This window comes from Schistocerca nitens, chromosome 3 (genome assembly GCF_023898315.1).
Source record: "Schistocerca nitens isolate TAMUIC-IGC-003100 chromosome 3, iqSchNite1.1, whole genome shotgun sequence".
Lineage (NCBI taxonomy): Eukaryota > Metazoa > Arthropoda > Insecta > Orthoptera > Acrididae > Schistocerca > Schistocerca nitens.
Window position 1 is genome coordinate 594,432,570 of NC_064616.1, and position 23,567 is coordinate 594,456,136.

Here is a 23,567-nt window from a genome sequence, read left to right on the forward strand (position 1 = left end):
TTTTGGGCTTCTAGCTGATGATGTTGGATACGTTCAGTGAAGATACAAAAATTTTTTGTTTTAGAATATGATGTCCCATAGTTGATATGTTCTGTTGTCATTAATTATTGGTTTTTTCCTCTGTAATGTGAGATTATGCAAAGAGAAACAAATACTCTGACAAGCATTACTAGCATAATAGTGTAAACAAAAGTGGCCACATAATTGTAAAGGCACAGTTTTTGTGTGTACATTACAATTTTTCATTTTCAGTCACTACTATTATTGCTATGGCTTGTCTTGTTGTCACTTCAGTTTTTCCGTTCCTTTCTTGACATGGCTCATAGCCATGTCTTTTGGAAAATTGTTGCATTCCATTAGATCTTGGCAACTCTCCAGACACCACTTCCTCGTGACACATGTAAGAAAAAGAAGAAAGTTATGATCAGTGTGATTAAGGAGAAAAACATACAGAAATTCTTAAAAATCTATCACATAAACTACTTTAGTGGCATGTATTTATTTATTGATGGTAGGAAGCAGCAATACAAAGGGGTAACTGCAGTTGGGAGAACTCCACATTAACATTATGTTTACATAGGGCTCCCAAACAGGATTTTGTAAACTGATCTCCCAATACTGCTTGTAGGTCATGGTGTAAATGCTCAAATATCTATTCTGGAAATGTGATTATAGCTGCTGGATTTCCTTTTCAACTAGCAATTTTTGCTTTCATGTAAGTGCACAGCCATTTTTGAAACGTATTTGGGTTGTCAGTTCACATTTTATTTTTAAAACTTTCAGCTAATCTAGACAGAGTGAGGGAGAAGTAGAAATATTAGACTGAGCATGAAGTTATCTACCTCTAATATTTAACTGAAGAGAAGTGGCCATTGTGCTGACTAAATCAGAAACTGGCACAGGTGATTTCCAGATGCTATTTAAGTAAGGCAGCTGATGATCAGAGAATGGATATTTGACCAGTCTAGCAAAACTGCGTAAGACATTAAAATGTAAACACTAACGTAAAAAAAGATTTCTGAAATTCGGTTCTCGTCTCCCAGAAGTTCTCTCTTGTGCAAACATAGTGTAAGATTGAAACTTTTATTGATGTTCCTTGAGACTAAACATTTTTTAATGTGATACTTCTATGATCCCCAGCATATTTTACCGATTGTTGCCTGATTTTTTAGCGTAAACTTTTCACATGTTGTGCAACACAAATGTTTCTAGTTACGCAGCAAAACTTTCTGGTATGGGCAACACTTGATCGCTTCTGACAGTTTAACAGCAGACTTTTAAAATCTGTATGCTGCTGTAAAAAAAGTATGTGCTCATTGTCATTTTCAGGTGTATAAACATCATTGGATCACCAAAGAATTCAGTTTTTCCTTGTATTGCTGCTTTTTTAGTGGAAAGATTAAATTTTGATTAAAAACTGACTGTGCAAGTGAGTAATGATAGATTGCTTTGCCTTCTTGATCTTCATATTTTCAGTGCTCTGCAAAATAACCTATCACAAAGGAGAGTGTCCACTGCATTATTCTACATGGATATTGAGTTATTCAGTCTTACTCAATGCAGTGCCCGAGCTGTCATATCATAATAAGTATAAGTTCTTAAAATGTGACTGTCGTTCATTAAGATCCATTTTCTGTGCCAGTGTAATAGATATTGTTCATCAGTCTCTTAAAATTTTCACAGCTTTTGCACACTTGTGTTCTCAACACTAGCACCATGTCTCTGTTGATGAGATTCTTGGTATGCTCACTTTTCCATTAACAACACCACAACAAAGAAACTCACTAAGTAGAGTTGCAGCAAACGTATCACAATATAGGAAGGAAGGAAGGAAGAAAGAAAGAAAGAAAGAAAGAAACCTGTGCAAGCACCTTTTCCATTTGTCACAGTATGGCAAGCAAATAATACAATAATGGTTGCGCTTTTTGGTTTTCTGTCGAGCATATAAAATCACAGCCAGTGTTCATATATGTATTGTAACACATTATGGAAGCTTTAGGCATGACATGCCAAAACTCCTATTTCTTAACTACTTTTGTAGGTATAACTCTTACTGGAGAAAGTGGAATGGCTGCTAAATGTCTGTTTTCACAAACTTGCATGTAAAAATAGCAATACTTTCTTAGACTTTCAACTAAATGGAAGTGTTAATGAATGAAATAGTGTGTTAAATGTAAATTATACATTAAATTTCTCATTTAGTAGTTCTGATTTTCAGGTTCTATTTATTTTCTCCCCCTCTCTCTCCACTCATACATTATGATGCAGAGATTGCTTTGATCACGAGTTCAACCCCCCCCCCCCCCCACCCCCCAATGATATCTTTTTCCATTGTCAGTCTAGTGCTCGTGCTGTTTCGTGGTGTTAGAATCAGGGAGCTTGTTCATGTGACACCTCATCTTATACATAATGTGTTTCTACCATTAAATTAAAACATTTATTTTTTATTTTTTTGCAACAGTATCCTGGAATTCTAATTTTTTTCTAATTTCTGTCTGTATATATCCCACATTTAGTATTAATCATGATTATATTTAATGAGTAAAAGCCCATTCCCTGGCTATATTTCGGATTTGTCTCTATGTGGCATGTGAAACCATTATGGATTCATTTTAAAAAATAACCAGTAACCTTCCAAAATTTTAATTGATAGCCTATGATAGGGTTTTCACTACATTAGATCAAAATGCTTTACCTAGTTTGTTTTATATTCAGCATTTATTTTCATTACATTTAAATGACAATAAATACAACCATAAAGAGTACAGTTTACCTTTCACCATTCTGTCTCCAATGACCTCACTGTGGGTGGGACATTGAACAAAAATCTTCCTTCCTTCCTGCCTTCTTCACCACTGGATTTTCCTTTCCATGGCTTCATCTAAAATTTCTTTGTATACACTAGCTAAGCTTTGAAATCATGACAAATCTCTTACTCACCAAAAAATGTATTTATTTTCTCTTAGTTATGTATGTATATTTAGTTACCTTTACATTCATCAGCAGTCCTCTTTTTCTTTATTCTTTCAACAGCTCGTGTACTACAAACTCCAAATTATTGCATACCATTGTGAGTGGTACTGTAGTACAGGTATTCTTAATTTATAGAAAGAATTTCTCTTTAAGATCTCAAGTGTCCTTGTCTAATACGACAATACTAATTTTTGTTATAAACCAACTTTATTAGCCACATGCTGGGAGAGTGAGCCTGATTCGTCCACTAATCCAAAGTACATGCACCTTTTGTGCTGTTTATTAGACAAGTCCATGGAAATAGTCACCTATCTGCTGAGTTTCAATGCGAGCCACTTCACATACATATGTAATTTGATTTGTATTTTGATGGAACTTATCTATTTTACAAACAGGTGGTATGACAATAACATTGTTCCTTTAAGTTAAGCTACAATAAGTTAGATGTAAGCTAATTTAAATTCATTTGTAATGTCTTCAGTGTTACTGGGGCAAAAAAATCTTGAGCAAAATCAAAGCAACTTTTTTTGTTTTGTTTTGCCTATTACAATTAGGAGCTTTTGCCACTGACCTGAGCTAAGCTTGCCTTGCAGCCACCTTGCGAGACGGTGTGTTGGCTTCCACTGTTGTCAACACGTCACTACACGCGATTTGGAACGCCGCAGATCCATTGGCAGTAGAGAATCGGTTATAAGCCGTTCTGCAACAGTGTCGGTCCCTCGGCACGTAGTCACTACTGTTACGGGACTCGCTGCTGGAGGGGCGCGCTGGACGTGAGTGGCCTTCACCTCTTCGCCACCGTGCCCGTCTGTCCTTCCACATCAGTAATCTTCGTAATTTGCCTATCGGTGTGCCAGAGTAGCCGCATGCCTTACTGTATTTGGCATTTTATTTACACACCTTTTCCTGTCCCTGCACTTCTGATACTCTCAACACTTCTCTCTCTCAGCTGTGGCAGTCTCGCCAGCTCACTTGCAGCACAGGGATTGTCAGCCGGCCGGTGGTCTTCTGGAATTCTGTGGTTCTCGAGTACTTGTGATGTCTCTGCCCATATATAACTGTCAACTGACCAAGCATTTCTATCAAAATTGTCAGTCATAATGGAAACTTCTCATGAGATTCAAAGATTGTGTGAGACAGATAGTGAATGATGATTAGAGATAAAGTATGAATCTGTGTTGTATGGTCACAACCTGTTTAATAATGTAGTTATGTGCCTTGAATGTATTTTTGGCATTGTTAGTAGCTGTTTTCAGTTAATATTGGTATTAGAGGTTTCCAAAATTTTTTCAAAGTCTTAATTGTAACATGGGATGGTAAAGTGATTTAAAATTGGCGTTTCTTTTTCTGATGTCCAGTTTCAGTGCAGTGTTGTGTTCCCACATTGAGAGCTATGCATTGCTGTATATTAGATATTCAAGAGGTATTTAATAAAAAGAAGCTATAAAAACTATTTCAGTTGCTTTTGATGATCTTCAAAACAGTTCATAATTGAGTGTTTTTGACTTTTGTGTGTCTTCTGTTCTTCTTGGAGAAAGGTACAGTGTTTAAGGATGAGATGGGAAATTGGAAGGAATATTTAACATAATGGTGTAAGTGAAAATCTAGAGGAAATCGCTGAAAAAAATAAGAAGCTGGGATACTTTTCTATAATGAAGTATAGTGCAAAATATAGGATGACACAGCCAAGGAGAAATAAAAATAGCCACCCACAATATTATTGAAGTTTTGAAAAATGGGTAAACAAAAATAAAAAATTGTCCAAATGTATTCTCTTTGATTTTGAGTCACTTCCTTTATCTACATGTACACCTGTTCTCCACAAGTTGCCATATGGCATGTGACAGAGGCTACAAAGTGTGGTGGTGTCATTTTCAGTCATTCCTATTGCATTTACCCGTGGTACACAGGTAGAAATCCTTTTGGCACCTCTCTGTATGAGGCTGCATTTGTCTGTTTTTACCATTGTGCAAGATGTATGTAGCAGGATGTAGTCTGTAACTTTGAAATGTGACTCTCAGAACTTTTGTGACTAAGGCTCCTAGTGATGTCTAATGTCTTGTGTGTAGTGTTTTCTGCTGTAGTTTATTGAATATCTCTATGACACATTCATGCTGGCTAAACAAATCCGTGAAGAATCAGAATGCTCTTCTTTGAATAATTTCTATCTCTTACGTAAATCCAACTTCGTAAAGACTTCAGACCAACAAACAGTGCTCACGGATTGTTCACACGACTTCTTTCTTGCATGAATTACATTAAGATTTTTTCAGTAAATCTGAATACGGCATCTGTCTTCCCATGTTTATGTGGCTGTTCCGCCATACATCACTGTGAACCAGTACCCCTAGATATTTGGATGAAGGATGTGTCTGATGACGGAAATGGTAAAGTGAGCTGAATAATAGGCCAAATATTATAGAGACTGTTACTCAGATACTGTAATGAGTTATCAGATACTTTTTGTAGTAAAGAGAAGAGAAATGGAGAAAAGCACCTGTTGTTGTCGTTGTTGTTGTTGTTACTGCTGCTGCTGCTGCTGCCGCCACTTGTTGTTGTTGTTGTTGTTGTTGTTGTTGTTGTTGTCAGTGACTGTGTTGGCATGAGCTTTCTTTTTATTTTTTAGCACTTATACTGCCTAGTTTTATTTCCTGCTCTGAAAATGTGGCATTTAATTTATGGATGATATTCATATTTTTAAAAATGATGGATTGTTTACTTTTCACTCATTACTTATGATAAACATTTACACATTAGTTATAATCTTCTCTTTCCCCTATCTTCCTGTTTATTAAACTGTGTGGTGTGTGCTAGCGGAATTTGACTATAGAGAAACCAACAAATCCTCTGAGCTTGGAGAGGTGGTGCAACGATGCATCATAGAATCAACATTAAATCAACACAGTCTAGTCTTGGATCCTACTCTTGCTGATTTAGAACTCAAATAAACTTGTCATGTTGTTTTAGTGGAGAATGAAATCACTCCATCAGAAGAAATACAGTCTTGTCACATATAAGGTAAATGTCAGTGTGGGATGATATGACATAGCTCATGACAAGAGATTAAGTTTCAATTTTTCATGAATTTTCTACAGAATCAAGACATTTCACTACGTTTTTGATGGTATAGAAACACCACAAAAAATTATAGTTATTCTCTTAGCAACACAATTTTCCCAATTTAAAGAGTAATGTTGTAATTGTCATTATGTTTTCTGTGAGTTACTCCAAATTGTTTGGATTCAGTTTCACTAACAGGTAATCAAAACAGATTACATAAAAATTTAATGTGAAAATGACTCCGCTACGATTATTCCCATATAATGGTGACACAACCATAATGATGATTTGTCTCCCTATGAACAGCAAAAGTTTGAAACCTTTGGAAAATACACATACTTTAGTGTTTAGCTTACTACTACATTGAGAGGTGACATCCGGCCCTGTGAATTACAGGTACAGAAAAGAGCTATACCGCATCGTATGTATGAAAGTTTTGAGTTTTTCTGAATGTTAAAATTCCAAATAGGTGGGATTTGTCATATTCAAAAATTGAGTCTGTCTTCTGAATTTGTGTAATTATTCTCATGTTTCTGTTAGCTGGATCACAGTATTCCTATCTTACTGTGAGGGAGGAAATTTTATTTGCTTTATTTTGAGCATATGTTGCTGATGGTATCTTGTGGAAAGTTTTGCGATACCCACTTATCACTAGGATCCTCTCCATCTTATTCCTCCCCCATTCCAACCAATCTCCAAGCAGTATTACAAATGTATGCATGTGCATTTTAATGGTTTTTTTTTTCTTTGGAAATATTAATTTCGTACCTTGTAGTGCCTTCTGTTTTCTGACAGTAATTGGTGACATCTTGTTCTTGAATGTTATCATCATTGCCTGACAGATATGTGTAGAAATACCCTGTAAAATCAGGCAGTTCATCAGTCTAAAAGGATATTTTTACTATCTAGGTTTCAGGCTCAATGACACAGGTAGCATCAGGTCATGTAGAAAAACACTGCTTGCCTTCTTGCATGAGTCTGGGCTGAAACATGAATGTAAAGAAGACTTTTTTAAAGATTTTTAAGGGGTGGAGAGAGGTTGGGGGGGGGGGGGTTAAAAATGAGGTAAATAAATACACGACACATCGTTCAGGAAAAACACTAAATGGTATTGGAAGATCAGTTTCTCATTATTAGTCCCATTTGACCTCTGTGTAAAGACCTCTTAAATGAAATTTACTCCAGTATTTTCTGTTTTATTTTGTTAACTCCCAGTTTTTATGTAATATGATCATTTTTTCCAGAAGTGATTTTAATCATATTATCATGCTTTATGCCTGCTCATTTTGCAGCTGTTGTGCTCAGGTGACCAAATAATTGTAAACTTTACTTTATCAGTTCCCATAAAAATATTATATAAAAATATTACATGAAGAAATGAATGAAAGCAGCTTTACTCAGTGTAGAATAAGCAGTGGCCAACAAGGTGCTTGCGTGATGATTTTTTTATTCCATAGTCCAAATTTATGAACAACACCCACAAGTTATCAGTCAGATTATCAATGACTTGTATGAAAAATATATCTGTGCTCTTTTTTTTCCCAATTTGACTTCTCTTCATGCAATGTCATCATCTTTGAAACTGTTACATGTAGCCATTCAAAACTAGAAATTTCTCAAATCTAGTATTTATTGCTTATATTTATGTATCTCCAGTTCTCTATCAATCTGTAGGTATATTCAGGTTTTATAATGTTTTCATTTATAGGGCCTGTAAAATATTTATTGTAAAGATCTTTTTGTCCGCTATAAAATTCCACTATGTTATGGCTGTGCATATCAGACTATTCTAAGACATTAGCACAAGTAATGGAAGTACAAAGATATGTAGAGTTCTGGAACCTAGTGCTCCGAAGGGGAAAAGGTGAAGAGAAATTGTGAAAAATAAAAAAAGATAATTTAGAGTCACTTTCTTACATTGTTATACGAATGTATGTTGTTATTTTGAAACACAAAAAAGTGTCAGAACCCATGAACATTCAAATAATATTTGGCTTAAGTGTTAGTATATGAGATTCTTATTTTTGATTATACATGATTGTTAGATGCTTCTGTATTGCAAAGCATTCCATGTGTCAACAGTTGTATACATTGTCTAATTACAAATTGACCATTGGCTTATCGAGCTGATGTTTGTTTGACAATTTTCAAGATTGTAGTAACACCTTGATCAATAACAGAAGAAGAAAGTCCTTTCCGCTTTTCTTTTGTTGGTGCTGGGTTGAAGGGACCACATTAAAGTTTGTGAAATGTAGGCACTGAATCACCAGGAGGAGGAGGAGGAGGAGATAAATGTTCATTGTCCCATCAACAATGAGCTCATCGGAGGTAGAGCACAAGCTTGGATCAGGGTCCTTTCAAAGGACCCATCTCGACATTTGCCTGAAGCAATTTAGGGAAATCACAGGAAACACAAATTGGGATGTCCAGATGCATGTTTGAACTGCTGTCCACATGAACGCAGGTCCAGTGTGCCAACCACTGCACCACCTTGCTCAGCACCTAATCACCACTGCCCAGATGTGTCATATCTACAACAGAATTAATTTCTTCATGAGTGAATTCATGCAATATGGAGAGACTTGGTAAAAACTGTTGAGCAACTTTTGGACATTGTCCGTCAACTTAATGGCAGCATGCACCAAGACAACTGGGATGTGATCGACAGTGTCACTCAAGGAGCATGCAAAATGAACTTGACCATTGCACCAAGTGATTGAAGAAAAAGTTCAAAATATCCAGAAAGCACACTGACAGGCTGATTCATTACATGTCAATCACAGTTGTCAACCTAAGCAAACTGACACTGACCTCAGAGGAACTGTCTGTCCTTCAAAAAGGAGGGAAGTTTACCATCATCCCCAGAACTTTACCTATAGAGGATCTCATTGCTAACACCAAAGCAGCTATCTAGACAGTTCCTTGTGAAAAATCTAAAGAAGTATGCACTGAGACCACCAGGACACACCACCAAATGAAACCACCAGCTGGGAGCCTGAAAAAAGAAGAGTTGCATGCTACCTAGAGCTTTAATGTTGACAAGAGCATATTGGTACTACCTGCTGACAGGTGAAATGCGACAGTTGTAAAGGAGACCAAAGACTGTGAACAGAAGACACATGACATGTTAGATCCAGTGCAACTGATCACATGAAAGATGAGTCAGTTAGTCATGGGATGTTCTCTGATGGTGGACATACAGAGGAACATGTGCAACACAGGAGCCCTACCACCTAGAGTTTATGGGTTCTGAAAAGTCCATGAAGGTGATGAACTACTGATACTGATTGTAAGTACTCCTGGCTCTCTGGTGTATAAATGATGAGACACTTGGCCACTCTGTTTGAGCTGTGTGGGGGAAAGACAAACAAAGGGCTGAGACATTTCATTTGGGAAGCTGAAGAAACTGGAACTTGGTCCTAACGGTGTCCTGGTCAGCTATGATGTTATTCCTTTGTTTACTAAAGTGCCACTTGGAGACACTCTGGAGCAGATTGGTTCCTTTTTTCCTCAGGAAATCGCCAACTTACAATCAGCCACATTGTGTGGAATGATGATTTCTACAAATAGCTGGAAGGCATCAACATGGGCAGTCCACGTTGTCCTCTGGTTGCCAGTCTTCATGGAGCATTTTGAAAGACAGGTGCTGAACTTGGCACCTTGAAAACCTAATGTGTGGCACAGGTACAATGATGATACTTTTGTCAAGTGAAACCATGGCGAGGAATAGCCCTATGGCTCCTTAAGATATCTGAACAGTCTTAAAGCCAACATGAAATTTACTGTTGTAGAAAAGGATCAACTGCTATGATTTCTAGATGTGCTAGTTATGAGGAATGAGAACCTGGAACATAGCATGTATCTGGAACACAGCATGTATCAAAAACAGACATGCATTGCCCAGTACCTGCACAAACTGTCAAATCATCACCTGAGCCACAAAAGAGGAATGATTAATATGCTCGTAATGCACAAGGTGAATATATGAGCTGCAGCACCTCGGACCAAGGTATAACCTGGAGTGCATTCTGAGCAGCAAGGGGTACTCACTGCATGAGAAATGTAATGACATTTAACTCTCGACAAAGTGATAAGTGAAAAGAAGAAGAAATGTCAGTACAGCCTTCTTACCATACATCCCCAGGGTGATGGATAAAATTGACTGTATATGGTACGGGTATGGTGTATAGACTTTTTACAAAATAATCAAGATGATCAGAGTGTGTGTAAGATGGAAAAGAAGAAAAAAAAATTGAAATTACTGGATGATCCATCAATACCACGATCACCCAACATAAATGGTATTGCAATTTGGGACAGATGGAGAAATCGGCCATTGTGGAGCACACACTGTGTGACATTGACCATATAATAAAACAGTGGAAAATCCAGGATGGAATAATTACAATATTATGAAAAAGACAGATTGCTACTCACCATATGGTGGAGATGTTGAGTCACAGACAGATGCAACAAAAAGACTGCTAAACAAGTAAAAGGCCTTCTGATAAAGTAGACAACATACACACACACACATTTATGCAAAACACAACATGCACAAATATGTCCATTGTTTGTCTGCCAAGGCCAGATTCTGAGCTACTGTGCATGTTTGGAGAAACAATCTGGGTGGTGGGGGTAAGGAGGAGGCTGGGGTGGAGAGGGGGAAGGATAGCAGGGTATGGGTGTGGACAGTTAAGTGCTGCTTGTGGGAGCATACAGCAATGTGTTGCGGAGAGGGTAGGGCAGCTAGATGCAGTTGGGAGGTTAGACAGAGGGGAAAAGGAGAGAAGTAAAGACTGTGGTGTGGCTTCATTGGTGGAACAGAAAAACGTGTTGTGCTGGAGTGGGAAGAGGGAAGAGGATAGGTGGGTGAAGGACAGAGACTAACACAGGTTGAGAGGTTGAGGCAAGGAGTTACAGGAAAGTAGGTGCAATTCAGAAAAGCTGGTGATGGTAGGAAGACTCCAGATTCTTGTGATAGGGCACGGCCGACTTCCTTCCTTGTCCCTCCGTAATCCGATGACCTTGCTGTTTGGTCCCCTCCCCCGAACCAACCAACCAACCAACCAACCATCAGTGCAGTTACATAGCATGTGTTGAGCATGGACAAGATGGCTGAGAAAGTATGGCTCATAAGTCAGTGTGTGGTGCAGTTTGAAAGTTGACGTGTAAAACACAGAGAAGAAGAGGAAGAAAAGGACAAACAGTAAGTAAAGAGTAAAGTAATGTGTTAGAAAATAGTAACAAAGGGAAAAAGCAATCGGTTACAGGATGGAAGAAAAGCCATTAGGCAAAATCAAACCATGGAAAATCCAGGATGGAATGATAACAGTATTATGAAAATGGTAGGTCGCTACCCACTGTATAGCGGAGATGTTTAGTTCCAAACAGACACAACAAAAAGACTGCTAAAAAAGTAAAAGTCCTTCTTCCGAAGTAGACTGTGAGGCACTGTGGGTGGTGGGGGTAAGGAGGAGGCTGGGGTGGGTAGTGGGAGGGATAGCAGGGTGGGGGTGGTGGACAGTAAAAGTGCTGCTTATAGTAGCATGCAGGGATATGGTGGTGCAGGGATATGGTGGGAAGAGGGTAGGGCAGCTAGTTGCAGTCGGGAGGTTAGATGGAGGTTGGGAGGGGGGGCAGAGTGGAAAAAGAGAGAAGTAAAAAGACTGTGGGTGCATTGGTGGAATAGAAGGCAGTATTGTGCTGGAGTGGGAACAGGGAAGGGGTAGGTCAGGTGAAGGACAGTGCAGTGACTAAAAAGGTTGTGGCCGGGAGTGGGGTGGAGGCATTACAGGACTGTAGGATATACTGCAGGGAAATTCCCACCTGTGGAGCTCAGAAAATTTGGAGTTGGTAGGAAGGATCCAGATGGCATAGACCATAGAGCAGTCACTGAAGAGTAGAATGTTGTGTTAGGCAGTCTGCTGAGCAACTGTGTGGTGCAGCTGCTTGTTGGCCATTCATGTGGACAGACAGCTTGTTGGTAGTCATGCCCACCTTTTGGAGGCGTCACCTACAAATAAATCTGTGACATGGCACCATCCTATGCCAACCTATTCATGGGCCATCTAAGAGGAATCCTTCCTAACTATCCAGAATCCCAAACAACCCATCTGGTTCAGATTCATTGATGACATCTTCATGATCTGGATAGAGGGTGAGAACACCCTGTCCACATTCCTCCAACATCTCAATACCTTCTCCCCCATTCGCTTCATCCGTTCCTCCTCAGCCCTACAAGCCACCTTCCTCATTGTTGACTTCCACCACAAAGATGGCTATATCAGTACCTCCATCGATATCAAACTTACCAACCACTGGCAGTACTTCCACTTCAACAGCTGCCACTCATTTCATACCAAGAAGTCCCTTCCATACAGCCTAGCCACCTGTTGCCATCACATCTGTAGTGATAAGCAGTCCCTCTCAAAATATGCCAAGGGTCTCACTGAGCCTCTCATAGACAAATATTACCCTCCCAACCTTGTACAGAAACGGATATCCTGAGCCTTAACTCTCCAGTCACCTACCACCTGTGATACAGTGAACAACTGTTGCAGGTAGAAATGCAAAGCAGTAATGACTAGGGAAAAGCTCTCAGTGTTGGTGGGGCAAATATATACAATCTCCACCTGTGAGCTCATGTCCAGCCCACCACTCAAGTCGAGCCCACCACCAGCAATAAAGGGTGAACCTTTAATAAAGCGAGCCAGTAGTGCTGCCTAAACATTAGGAAAAATAGTTTTAAAATGTCAACTGAAGAACTTGATACAGAAGCCAGCGGGTAGTGTGATTGGCTAGTTAACTATGGATGGTTTAAAGATAGCTTTTTAACCTGAATACTGGGAGCATAAGTCATAATTTTCATGGCAGTGAAGAGTTAGAGTACAGACAATCTGCTGATTTCACTTCTCTCACAAACACAGGTGGTGATTTTGTCTGAGTAACTAAAAATAATACAAAAGGAATAACCAATATAGGAAAACAATAGATTGCTGCTCATCGTAAAGATGACACAGTGAGTTGCAGACATGCACAATGAAAAGACTAAATGGAATAACTAAAGTTAAAGATTATCTTGTATCCGCAGGTGCTGTTATCAAAGAATAATGTGATTGTGGTAGTGTACCCTGCATAATTATTATATTAACAATTTTTATGCATGTTCTGTCTGTGAGGCTACAACTAATTTGTGTTTTAGGAAGTGGCACTAGGCAGCTAGTACCTTAACATTTTGTTCTTTTTCTCGCACATGCCTTGGACTCTCATACCTCTAGTTGGCCACATCCTGCATGACAAAACACTATTCATATGACATTGGCTGAGGAGAAAACAGCTAGTCAAAGTTTAATATAATGCTGGACATAAAAAAATACTTTGCAATTGTTTTAAACTAAACAGTTATTAGCTAACGTATCTTTAGCATTCTATTTAAGAAAAATGTATCAGAGACAGACATTAAATTCCCAGAAGTGAAAAAAGTATCTTATGCTGTTTGATTTGATGACACCAAATTAAGTGCTGTGCAGGTTGTCCATTCTATTAACAAAGCTTCTAAATTTTCCTTAGCTTCAGCTGCAAGACCTACATCACTTGAAAACCTAAGCTCTAATCCCTCTTTTTCATGCACCTATTATGAACTTTTCTTTTCCTTCCATCATTGCTTTGGAATAACAGTAGTTATAAACTGCACACTAACTTCACAATGCATTTCTAATTTTTCCCCACTTTTCTTTCTCCCACTTGATGTTAGCACAATATTTTTGCTTTGCTATTTGTGGAAATTGCAACATCACAAAAGCTTTTTCTTCCACTCAACCCCCCACCCCTCCCCCAGCCCTTTCATGGTGTGGTTGTGGGGAGGGTCATGCTTCACACTATACTAAGTTCCCTGTCAGAGATCATGTACAGTTCAGTATACTTAATCACTTGTGTTTTACTGAGGACTGAGTCTGCAGTATAAAGGTATTGCAGCCTTATATATTTTTCTCAGGGTTTCAGTTTCTACATATGTGGTGTGCTAAAATGTCAGACTGCAAATCCAAAAAAGTAAGGTTCGACCCTCAGTCAGTTCTGAATATCTTTTTGGTTCCCTTTCATTGCTTTCACATGTGGAAATGCCCTCTTAACATAAAAATGCCAAGTTACACCATGGTTTAGCGTCAACATTAAACAGTAGGTCCCCCTATAAGTGTTTGGTTACCTCAGTTCAGCAATCAGAGGACTGTGACTAGTAAAATGCAGTGATCTTTCAGACTGACCTTTGCATTGCGGCAGCTTTACTTTGTGTAGACAAGATGAAGTGGGACGTGTCGAGAAATATGACATTTTACAAGTGGTGACACTGATGCCGTCATTCTGGCCTTTTCAAGCAGGAGTGTTTATTATTCCTGAACTGTGACAGCCAATCCAGTGGTATTATGATTTCAGATATCGTCTTTCACCCAGAATTCTTAGTGGCTTTCTTTAGGACCACAAATACCATGAACACATCCTGGTTATCCTGACTTTTCTTTATTCTTCCTTCCCCTATGAAGCATGAGATACTTTTACCTTTTCCATAGCCAAAATTTTCTTTACTTAGCATCTCTTAAATTCTTCTTTGTATTATTCTAGTCAACAATTCATAGATGTATAATTTCAGTGTGGTTATTGAATAGGTCTGAAGTTTATCTCCATGTACCTGCATTGGGTGTATGATAATGGGACTTTACTGGAAATCGGATTATGTTTCATTTTTAATTCAATGTGTAAAACAGATTGAATAGTTCTGTAGTTCCTGTACTTCTCATTGATCATAGTAATTCTGACTGTATCTTATCAATACCCACTGTCTTGATTTAAGATCAAATCATTCATTATTCTGTCAGACTGTGACTGCATAACTGGATTACCAATTTCCCTATGTCAGTACCTCTGTGTCTTTTTCTTCCCATGCCATAGAGACATTTTGTGTGCCCTTGCCATCAATTTTCCTTTCCTTCTTTTCAGTAACAGAAGCTTGCTTTTAACACTGTATGCTTTTTATTTCTTCAGACTGACATAAAATGTGAAAAATACACCTATTAGAATTGTGCTGGTTGAATAGTTACAGAGACCACACAATGATAGTCATCACCAAGGTTAATCTGAGAGGTTTTATCTAATTGGAGGCTACTGAATGAATGTCTGTTTCCTTTGAGGCATATTTGTTACACTCCACTGTGTGTTGAAGGGGAAAGTCACAGCTAAGCTTGCTTTGAAATGTGAATTTATTCAGTGGGCTGCTAATCTTTTATTTTGGTAGTGTTGCATATTATTGCACCTTATTTTTTAAATTTATTTTTGTTGCAATTACATGTCACTTGTGATGAATCATGGGCACTTTGCATTCATGTTCGTCAACAACCAGGCAAGAATGGCACTATCAGTCAACAGGCAATGCTGGCTAACATGCTAAACAGCTGCCAGGAATTTATATGAATAGGACAGTAAGCTGTTTGATAGCATTCATAGCATATTAAGCAGGTGACCTATCTATTGTAAGACTGACGTACAGGAGACAAGGACTTAACTGGACTCTGTGAAATCACTTTTTGTGCCATAGATGACAAGAAATATTTATTTTGGATTTACGAACTGTGACAGTAGTTGTTTCTAACCGAAAATTGGAGTCACATTTAATGCAAACTATGTGATATCCTAGATCATGATTATCAACAAGAATTCGTCAAACTGCTTGCAAGGTGTGTGGGGAAAAAGATGGGGTTCTGATACTTAGATCATTTGCAACATGTGAAGTTTTGTAATCCTTGGAACAATGGGTTATTCCAGCAGGAGTTTGCTCTCAATGAGCTTCCAGAATAATTCCAAACAAATGCTTAGATACCACATTTGTGTGATGCAAAGCAATTGTCGTACGTATTTGAGTGGTCTGTTAATACCCAGGAACTTGTACTAAAAATGGCAGGTTGTTTTATGAAGCAACTGCAATGGTGTGGCTGAGTATTATTTTCCAGAGGTCTTCCACCCACTTGCTGAGTTAATGACATGTTGAGCTGCTGCACTTTGCCAAGTTGGAGATGATCTCCACACAGTGTTAGGTATCTATGCTTTAATTTTTGTCTTATGTGTGTATTATTTGATAACATCTTTTGCTGCATTTGTGTAACTTGAATGTCAGGTGTTTTCATACATCTTTATTGTTTGGTGTAAGTAGTTTTTGTTGTTGTCTTCGGTGTTATTTCTTTGCTGTTATTTGCTTGTTTATTCATTCATTTGTTTGTTTTTTGTTACTGATGTTATTTGTAGTAGTTTTGCTAAAATCATGTACCACCAATTTCTTGCTGTAATTTCATTGGTAGAATATTTACAGCAGTGGTAAACATAGTTATAAAGCAGTCATATGGAGATAAATTTGTACTGGTAAAGGAATTCTCTGCATGAAAGACACTTATCAGTTATTTATTGCAGATGACTGTATTAACATCCAGATACCTGTCATGCCTGAGAAATGTGGAGAACTGTTGCATTTTATTCCACAACTGATGCAGCATTCAGAACAGTTTTGTGTTTATTACAAATTTCTTGCTTTCCAAACATAAGTAATTTTCATATGTGTGTTTGATAACACATTGGTTGAGATACTTTGTGTACAAAATATGCCTTATTGATTTTTTTTGGTCTGTTTTGCATGACATGGAAATATATTTTTTTCTTTCTTGTGATGTGCAAATCAGATGTTTATTTACACCAAGGCAAGAACATATTACTGAAGAAAATAGTGTGTGTACTGCAACTCTTAACCATTTCGTGGCAATTTTCAGTGCACCAACATGTGATCGATGCCCTGAAGAGCTCCAGGCAGATGAAGCAGTGGATTGCAAAGTAATAGAATTACTGCGTGATGAAGTATTACCTCATGTTCATTCTATTCAGAAAGAGTTTATTCTTAAAGTGGTCGTCCTGCTAAACAAAGGCTCAATTCATTCTGCAAGTAGTCCCAGCTCTGGTAAGTTTAACAATTGTTGTAAACAGAATATTAAACATGTCCTATACTGTATTTTTATACCTTTTCTTACAATTCAAAAATATACAAAGAGCATATAAGAATATAAACTATAGCTCCTTTGCAAAATTATTGTAATGATCATCTATAGGAAAGGGTAATATAATATTAGTTAACTGCAGGAGCATCCAAGGAAAGTTCCTAGAATTTTATTCCGATTATGTGATAGTTGACACTTCATGTGTTGGAGCTAGTTCCCTCCAGCATCACATCACACCCAAACCATTCACTTTTGCCAGACTTCCACAACAACTGGTCAGTTCATTTCTAACTTCTCGTCCGGCATTCTTCCTTTATGAGTTTTGTATCACAAATCCTGGGTCTAGCTCTATTATTTCATATTTCATCACACATGATTCCCTCCCCCCCCCCCCCCCCCCCCCACACACACACAGTGATGCTAACGAAGTACACCCATTTCATACATGGCACTTTACCAAACAATACTGGATCATTCCACACAAGACTCGATTCAGCATCACATGACAAATATTGTAATCAAAGAGATTGCATTAGATAAGCTCCATATGACATTTGCGTGAAACTGAATTTCGAAGGCTGCAATTCATCATTGCTACTGGGTTACCAGAGTCATAAATATAACACCTTAATCCTGCGGAGTGGGGTAGTGCAGTGTTCAGCATTTAAACCTGACATGTAGAAAGTTGTAGGTTAGAATCTCATCAAAACAGTGATTTTTTATTTTTATTTTATTTTTAAGACTTCAATAACTATCTTTATTTATTTAATTGGTTTAAATGTAATTTCTTTATATATAATACTTTGCCACATCATTTTCATCATCATATTGTGTCTTTTTTTTTCTCCCTTCCTCTCTTGTTTGGAATCTGCTTTGGTTTCCTATAATCTGCAACCAAGTGCCAACCAGGACTGCTCATTGATGGTAAAATGGCAGCCCGTGTATCCAGGGTGAGGTTAATGTTACGTAACCGATGATAGTGAGAAGTTGCAGTTTCCTTTTAGTGCTTCAACAGAAAATTTTCTGTCTTGAGTTTGTGCATGAGGTTAGCTTTAATGGCTGTGAACAAAGCGATTCTGATTTTATTCCTGCCACCAGTTGTTGACCGCCGTTTTCTCGGATACATTGCACATCACAAGGTTGTTGTTAAGTTAGGGCACGGGTTTAAATTCAGGGCTACAAAACGCATCTACCACCACAGTTTGGTCAATGGTCTTCTAAAATCAACTGTCAACAGCGCATCTCTCATTTCCATCATATCTCACAGTGGCTGCTTCCAACATTGATTGCTCTGTGTTGCACATTAACAGCACTTGTGAAGTGATCTGCCGTGTTTGTGTGTCACCTACAATCAAGTGGTAGGTGGCAGCCTACACGGCGACACTGTAGTGGCAAGTGACACATGTCAACTGTCAAGTAATTTTAGTTGGACTTTTTTCTATAGTATCTCATATTAAAGGTTACAATGCCCAGATATTATTAGGAATAGAAAGCTCGTTGAAACCGGAAGTGAATAGCAACAAAATCCTAAGTTCAGATTGGAAAATTTATCATAACAATATGTTAGTCACCATTGCTAGCAGCATATTTATTGCAATAAAGAACTCGATAACATCTGGCAAGGTTATCACAGAATTATGGAACATGTTTTATGCTCAAGAACTATGACATTTTTGGGGAACAAAAATCTCCTTCATAAAAATCAACATGGATTCCACAAACAGAGATCGTGTGAAAATCAGCTCACTCTATTCCTCGATTGCTTTTGACAACGGTGCTAAGGTTGATGCTGTGTTGCTTAACTTCAGGAAGGAATTTGACACAGTCTCTCGCTACCTTTTAGTGAAAAAAATGAGCTTATTGAGTATTGGACCAGATTTGCAACTGGATTCAAGACTTCCACACAGATAGAACTCGACACATTGTTCTTAACAGAACAAAATTGACAGATGTAAAGGTAATTTCCAGAGTATCCCAAGGAAGTGTAATAGGACCATTATTGTGTATACTGTATATAAATGAGCTACTAGAAAGCATTGGATGCTCTTTTAAGACTGTTCAGATGCGGTTGTCTGTAACAAAGTAGTGACTCCAGAAGGCAGTACTGATTTGCATAATGACCTGCAGAGGATTGGTAAATGGTGCTGGCTCTGGCAGTTGACCCTGAACATAAATAAATATAACATATTGTGCACACGTAGGGAAAGAAAGCTACTACTGTACATCTACACTATTGATGAGAAACTGCTGGAAACGGTATTTGCCATAAAATATATACGAGTAACTATCCAAGAGTGACCTTGAAGTGGAAAAGCAAATGCTAGATTGAGATTCATCAGAAGAATCTTAAGGAAATGTGACTCATCCATGAAGGAAGTGGCTTATTAGGCATTTGTTAAATTTATTCTTCAATATTGTTCATTAATATGGATTCCTTACTAGATAGGAATGATGGAAGGGAAGAGAAGATCCAACAGAGAGCGTAGTGTTTGGCATGGAATTGTTTGGTCACTGTGAGAGCATTCCCAAGATGCTCAACAAACTCCAGCAGTCATTACAAGAGAGGTATTGTGCACCAGGGAGAGGTTTACTGTTGTATTTCAAGAGAGCATTTTTCAGAAAGAGTCAGACAACATGTTATATCCTCCCACATACATCTCATGTAATGACCACAAAGACAAAATTCAAGAAATTCGAGCCAATATAGAGGCTTACTGACAATTATTCATCCCACGTGCCTTTCGCGAATGGAACAGAGTAGGATGGATCAGTTAGTGGTACCAGAAGTACCGTCCGGCACACACCATTACGTGTTTGTGCAGTATTATGTAAATGTAGGTCAAGATCTGTTGCATACAGCATTCTCATTCTTTCTCTCAAATGTTACATCAGAAACATCCAAAGGAGACAGCTGTATAGAATTCCAGTCAGATTTAAGTAGTAATGCTATGCTTCATCTTAAATATGAAGCAGCCAGTAGTGACTAAAATACATGATCCCAGTAATTATTTTGTGGCTGCAGTGCAAGCAGAGGTGAAGTTGTGGCTCCATCAACAGAGTCAACCAATCCACAGTGTCAGTATTAACAAAGTGGTCTCTCATTGGGAGAAATGTGTTCGTTGCCAGGATGACACTGTTGAGAAACAAATATGTAGACAGGAAGAATAAAGATTTAGAATGCTAAAAAAAAATTGTTTTATTTAAAAAGTTTTGAGAGCTCACTCACAAAAAATTGGGAAGCAGTACTTTTCAGCACGTTTTCGTAATTACTTGTGTAAAACAAATTTTCATGTAGGCATTTGCCCTGACAGATTTTTTTTTGTGTGTGAAATTGAGGGTAATGCATTCGGTAACTTCCAGTTTCATCACAGCAGCAATGAGTAAAAATTGCTTTACATTCCTTTTGTAATAGAAAAGAGTTAGCGTCCCACTGAACTACTGTATTTGCAGCTGATGAAAGCATATTTGTTACAGACTCAATTCAGAAACTGAATAGCATAACAATTTATTCTGGAGAGAAGCAGCTCTCCATCTACAGCTAATAGGTAAACCCTTAAATACAGTTCCACCTGTACTGACCAAATTTCTTACCACAGTGTGTAAGGTAACCAACCACATTTTTCTCATCTATTTACCTTTGCATCTTCAGTAGCGCACCTAACTGTAACCATGAATCTGGAAACCCTAATGAATAGTACATGGTGTTTACTTAATAATGTATGAAAATCTACACTTTTGGATTCAGTATTTCACACATTTGTTAAGCTTTGTCATATTGTTTGGACAGTGACCAGTTCTTTAATTTTGCAATAATAGTAGTGCCTTAATCAGGTTAGGTCTTCACCCAACAACAGTCCATTGACAGAATTTATCAGATAAATTATAATCTTCAGAACAAAATAGTGTGCGACACAGGACGCAGTTCACATTTACCTCATGCACCATAGTAAACGTAGTATCTTGCAGTAATCCATCATTTAGTCCAGTCTTAAATGGAAGTCTTAACGTACAATAAGCAGTTGTTCCAGTTACAATGATAGTCCAGCTTTTCTGTTACTTGTAACACAATTTAGCTAAGATAATTGCAGACTTGCGCTATAGAATTAACTAGTGAGCCCTTTGGCCGCAACATTGTTGTTTTTGTGGATGCTGATCCTCATACTTTCATGGAGATGTTAGCATGATAACATTCAAGCACCGATTTTTTCACATGAGAGAGTAACGTGGAGATGTTAGTATCACAAAAATTGAAATATGTTACTGAAACATCAGAATGCCAGTCTTTCTAATGAGTGATGTCACTAAGTCCATAAATACACATTAGCTCACACAAAATTTGCTATTACTTGCTGTAGTAGAATTTTAGTTGTGCATAACTCTTAATAAGCTTTATTTTAAACAAAACGAATTATATTTTTACAATCAGCTGATTTGAGACTAGAACTGCAATAATGAAATGGAATGAATCGTATCTTATAAAAATTGGACAGCTTTGTGCCTACTTTACACATACATGTTACAGGTAAACAGAACCAAACAGCAATTAAAGATATTATTTGTCATCTTATCTTGGCTCTCCTCAGGCGATACGTACATTAGTGGCAGTAGAATCATTTTGCAGTTGGCCTCAAATGCTAATTCTCTAAATTTCCTCACTAGTGTTGATAGTGCCTCATGGAAAGATCATCATCATCCCCCCAGGGATTCCCATTTTAGTTCATGAAGCATCCCCATAATACTTGCGTACCAATCGAACCTACCGGTAACAAATCCAGCAGCATGCCTCTGAATGGCCTCGGTGTCTTTCTTAATCTGACCTGGTGGGGATCTCAAACACTCACGCAGTATTTAAGAATAGTTTGCACAAGCGTTCTATACACTGTCTCCTTTGTAGATGATCTACACTTTCACAAAATTCTCCCAATAAAATGAACTCTACCATTCACCTTACCTACTACCAATCTAACGTGATAGTTCCATTTTATATTGCTTTGCAACGTTATGTCTAAATATTTAAATTATGTGGCTGTGTCAAGTAGCATACTACTAATGCTTTATTTTAACATTGCAGGAGTGGTTTTCCTACTCATCTGCATTAACTTACATATTTTTAGATTTAGAGGCAGGTGCCATCCATCATGACAACAGAAAATTCTGTCTAAAGTCATCCTGTATCCCAGTATCCTCCTACAGTCACTCAATGATGGCACCTTCCCGTACATCACAGCATTGTCAACAAACAGCTGCAGACTCCTGCTTACTTCGTCCACCAGATCATTTATGTATATCCAAAATAACAGTGGTCCTATAACACTTCCCTGGGCACTCCTGACAAGCACTAACCATCGAGGTCAACATACTGTGTTCCATAACTTAAGAAGTCCTCGAACCACACTCATATCTGGGAACCTAATCCATATACTTGGATCTTCATCAGCAGTCTGCAGTGGGGCACCATGCCAAATGCTTTCTGTAAATCTAGGAGTATGTAATCTGCATGTTGCCTTCATCCATGGCTCACAGGATCTCATATGAGAAAAGGGCAAGCGGAACTTCGCACGAGTGATGCTTTCTAAATCTGTGCTGAATTGTCAATAGAAGCTTTTCTGTCTCAAGGAAATTTATTATATTCAAACTCAGAATGTGTTAGAGAATCCTGCACCAAACTGGTCTTAAGGATATTGGTCTGTAAATATGCAGATTCATATTTTTTCCATTTTTATTTACAGGAATCGCATGTGCTTTTTTCTAGTCACTTGAAACGTCACACTGGGTGAGAAATTGTGATAAATGCAAGCTAAGTGGGGGTTCAGTACCACAGAGTACTCTTTGTAAAAACGAACTGGGATTCCATCCAGATCTGGCAACTTACTTGTTTCCAACTCTTTCAGCTGCTTCTCCATGCAATGGATGGCTGCTTGTATATCCCCCATGTGGGAGTCTGTGATGCAGTCAAATGATGTTTGTATGATCCTCCTGCATGAATTATTTCTTAAACATGAAATTTAAAACTTCAGCTTGCATTTTGCTGTCTTCTGTTGCCACCCCAGACAGGTCAGTGAGTGACTGAATAGAAGCCCTAATCCACTCAGTGCTTTTACATATGACTGGAATTCTCTAGAGTTTTCAGTGAGATCTTCTGCATAGGTATGATGCTGGAAGTTGAACACTTCACGCTCGATGTTCTTATGGGTACGTGAATTTCTAACAACTTTTGCCTGTAAACAAGAGATTCACAAAATAACACCACATATTGTTCAAACTTCCACTTTCTGAACTAACAGCATTTGCAAATGGAAAAAGTTACTCCAGAATATAATACCATATGTCATAAGCATTGAAAATAAGCAAAGTAGACTAATATAATTGTGATGTACTATCACATATTGCATATACTGTTATAATGGTAAATATGGAGTGTTCGGAAATTCCCATTACAAACATGTAGAAAACATGTAGAAGGGATTGAGTACGTAATATCTTGAATTGAAACCCATGTCCAGA

General features: G+C 38.0%; 1 protein-coding gene across 1 annotated transcript in view; it reads left to right on the plus strand.

The window, feature by feature from the left end:
- Positions 1-23,567, plus strand: part of LOC126248511 (protein MON2 homolog) — a 203,121-nt gene that overhangs the window by 159,852 nt on the left and 19,702 nt on the right. Inside the window, exon 26 of the mRNA XM_049949560.1 lies at positions 16,842-17,026. Coding sequence (XP_049805517.1) covers positions 16,842-17,026 — 185 coding nt within the window. The remainder of the gene's footprint in view (positions 1-16,841; positions 17,027-23,567) is intronic.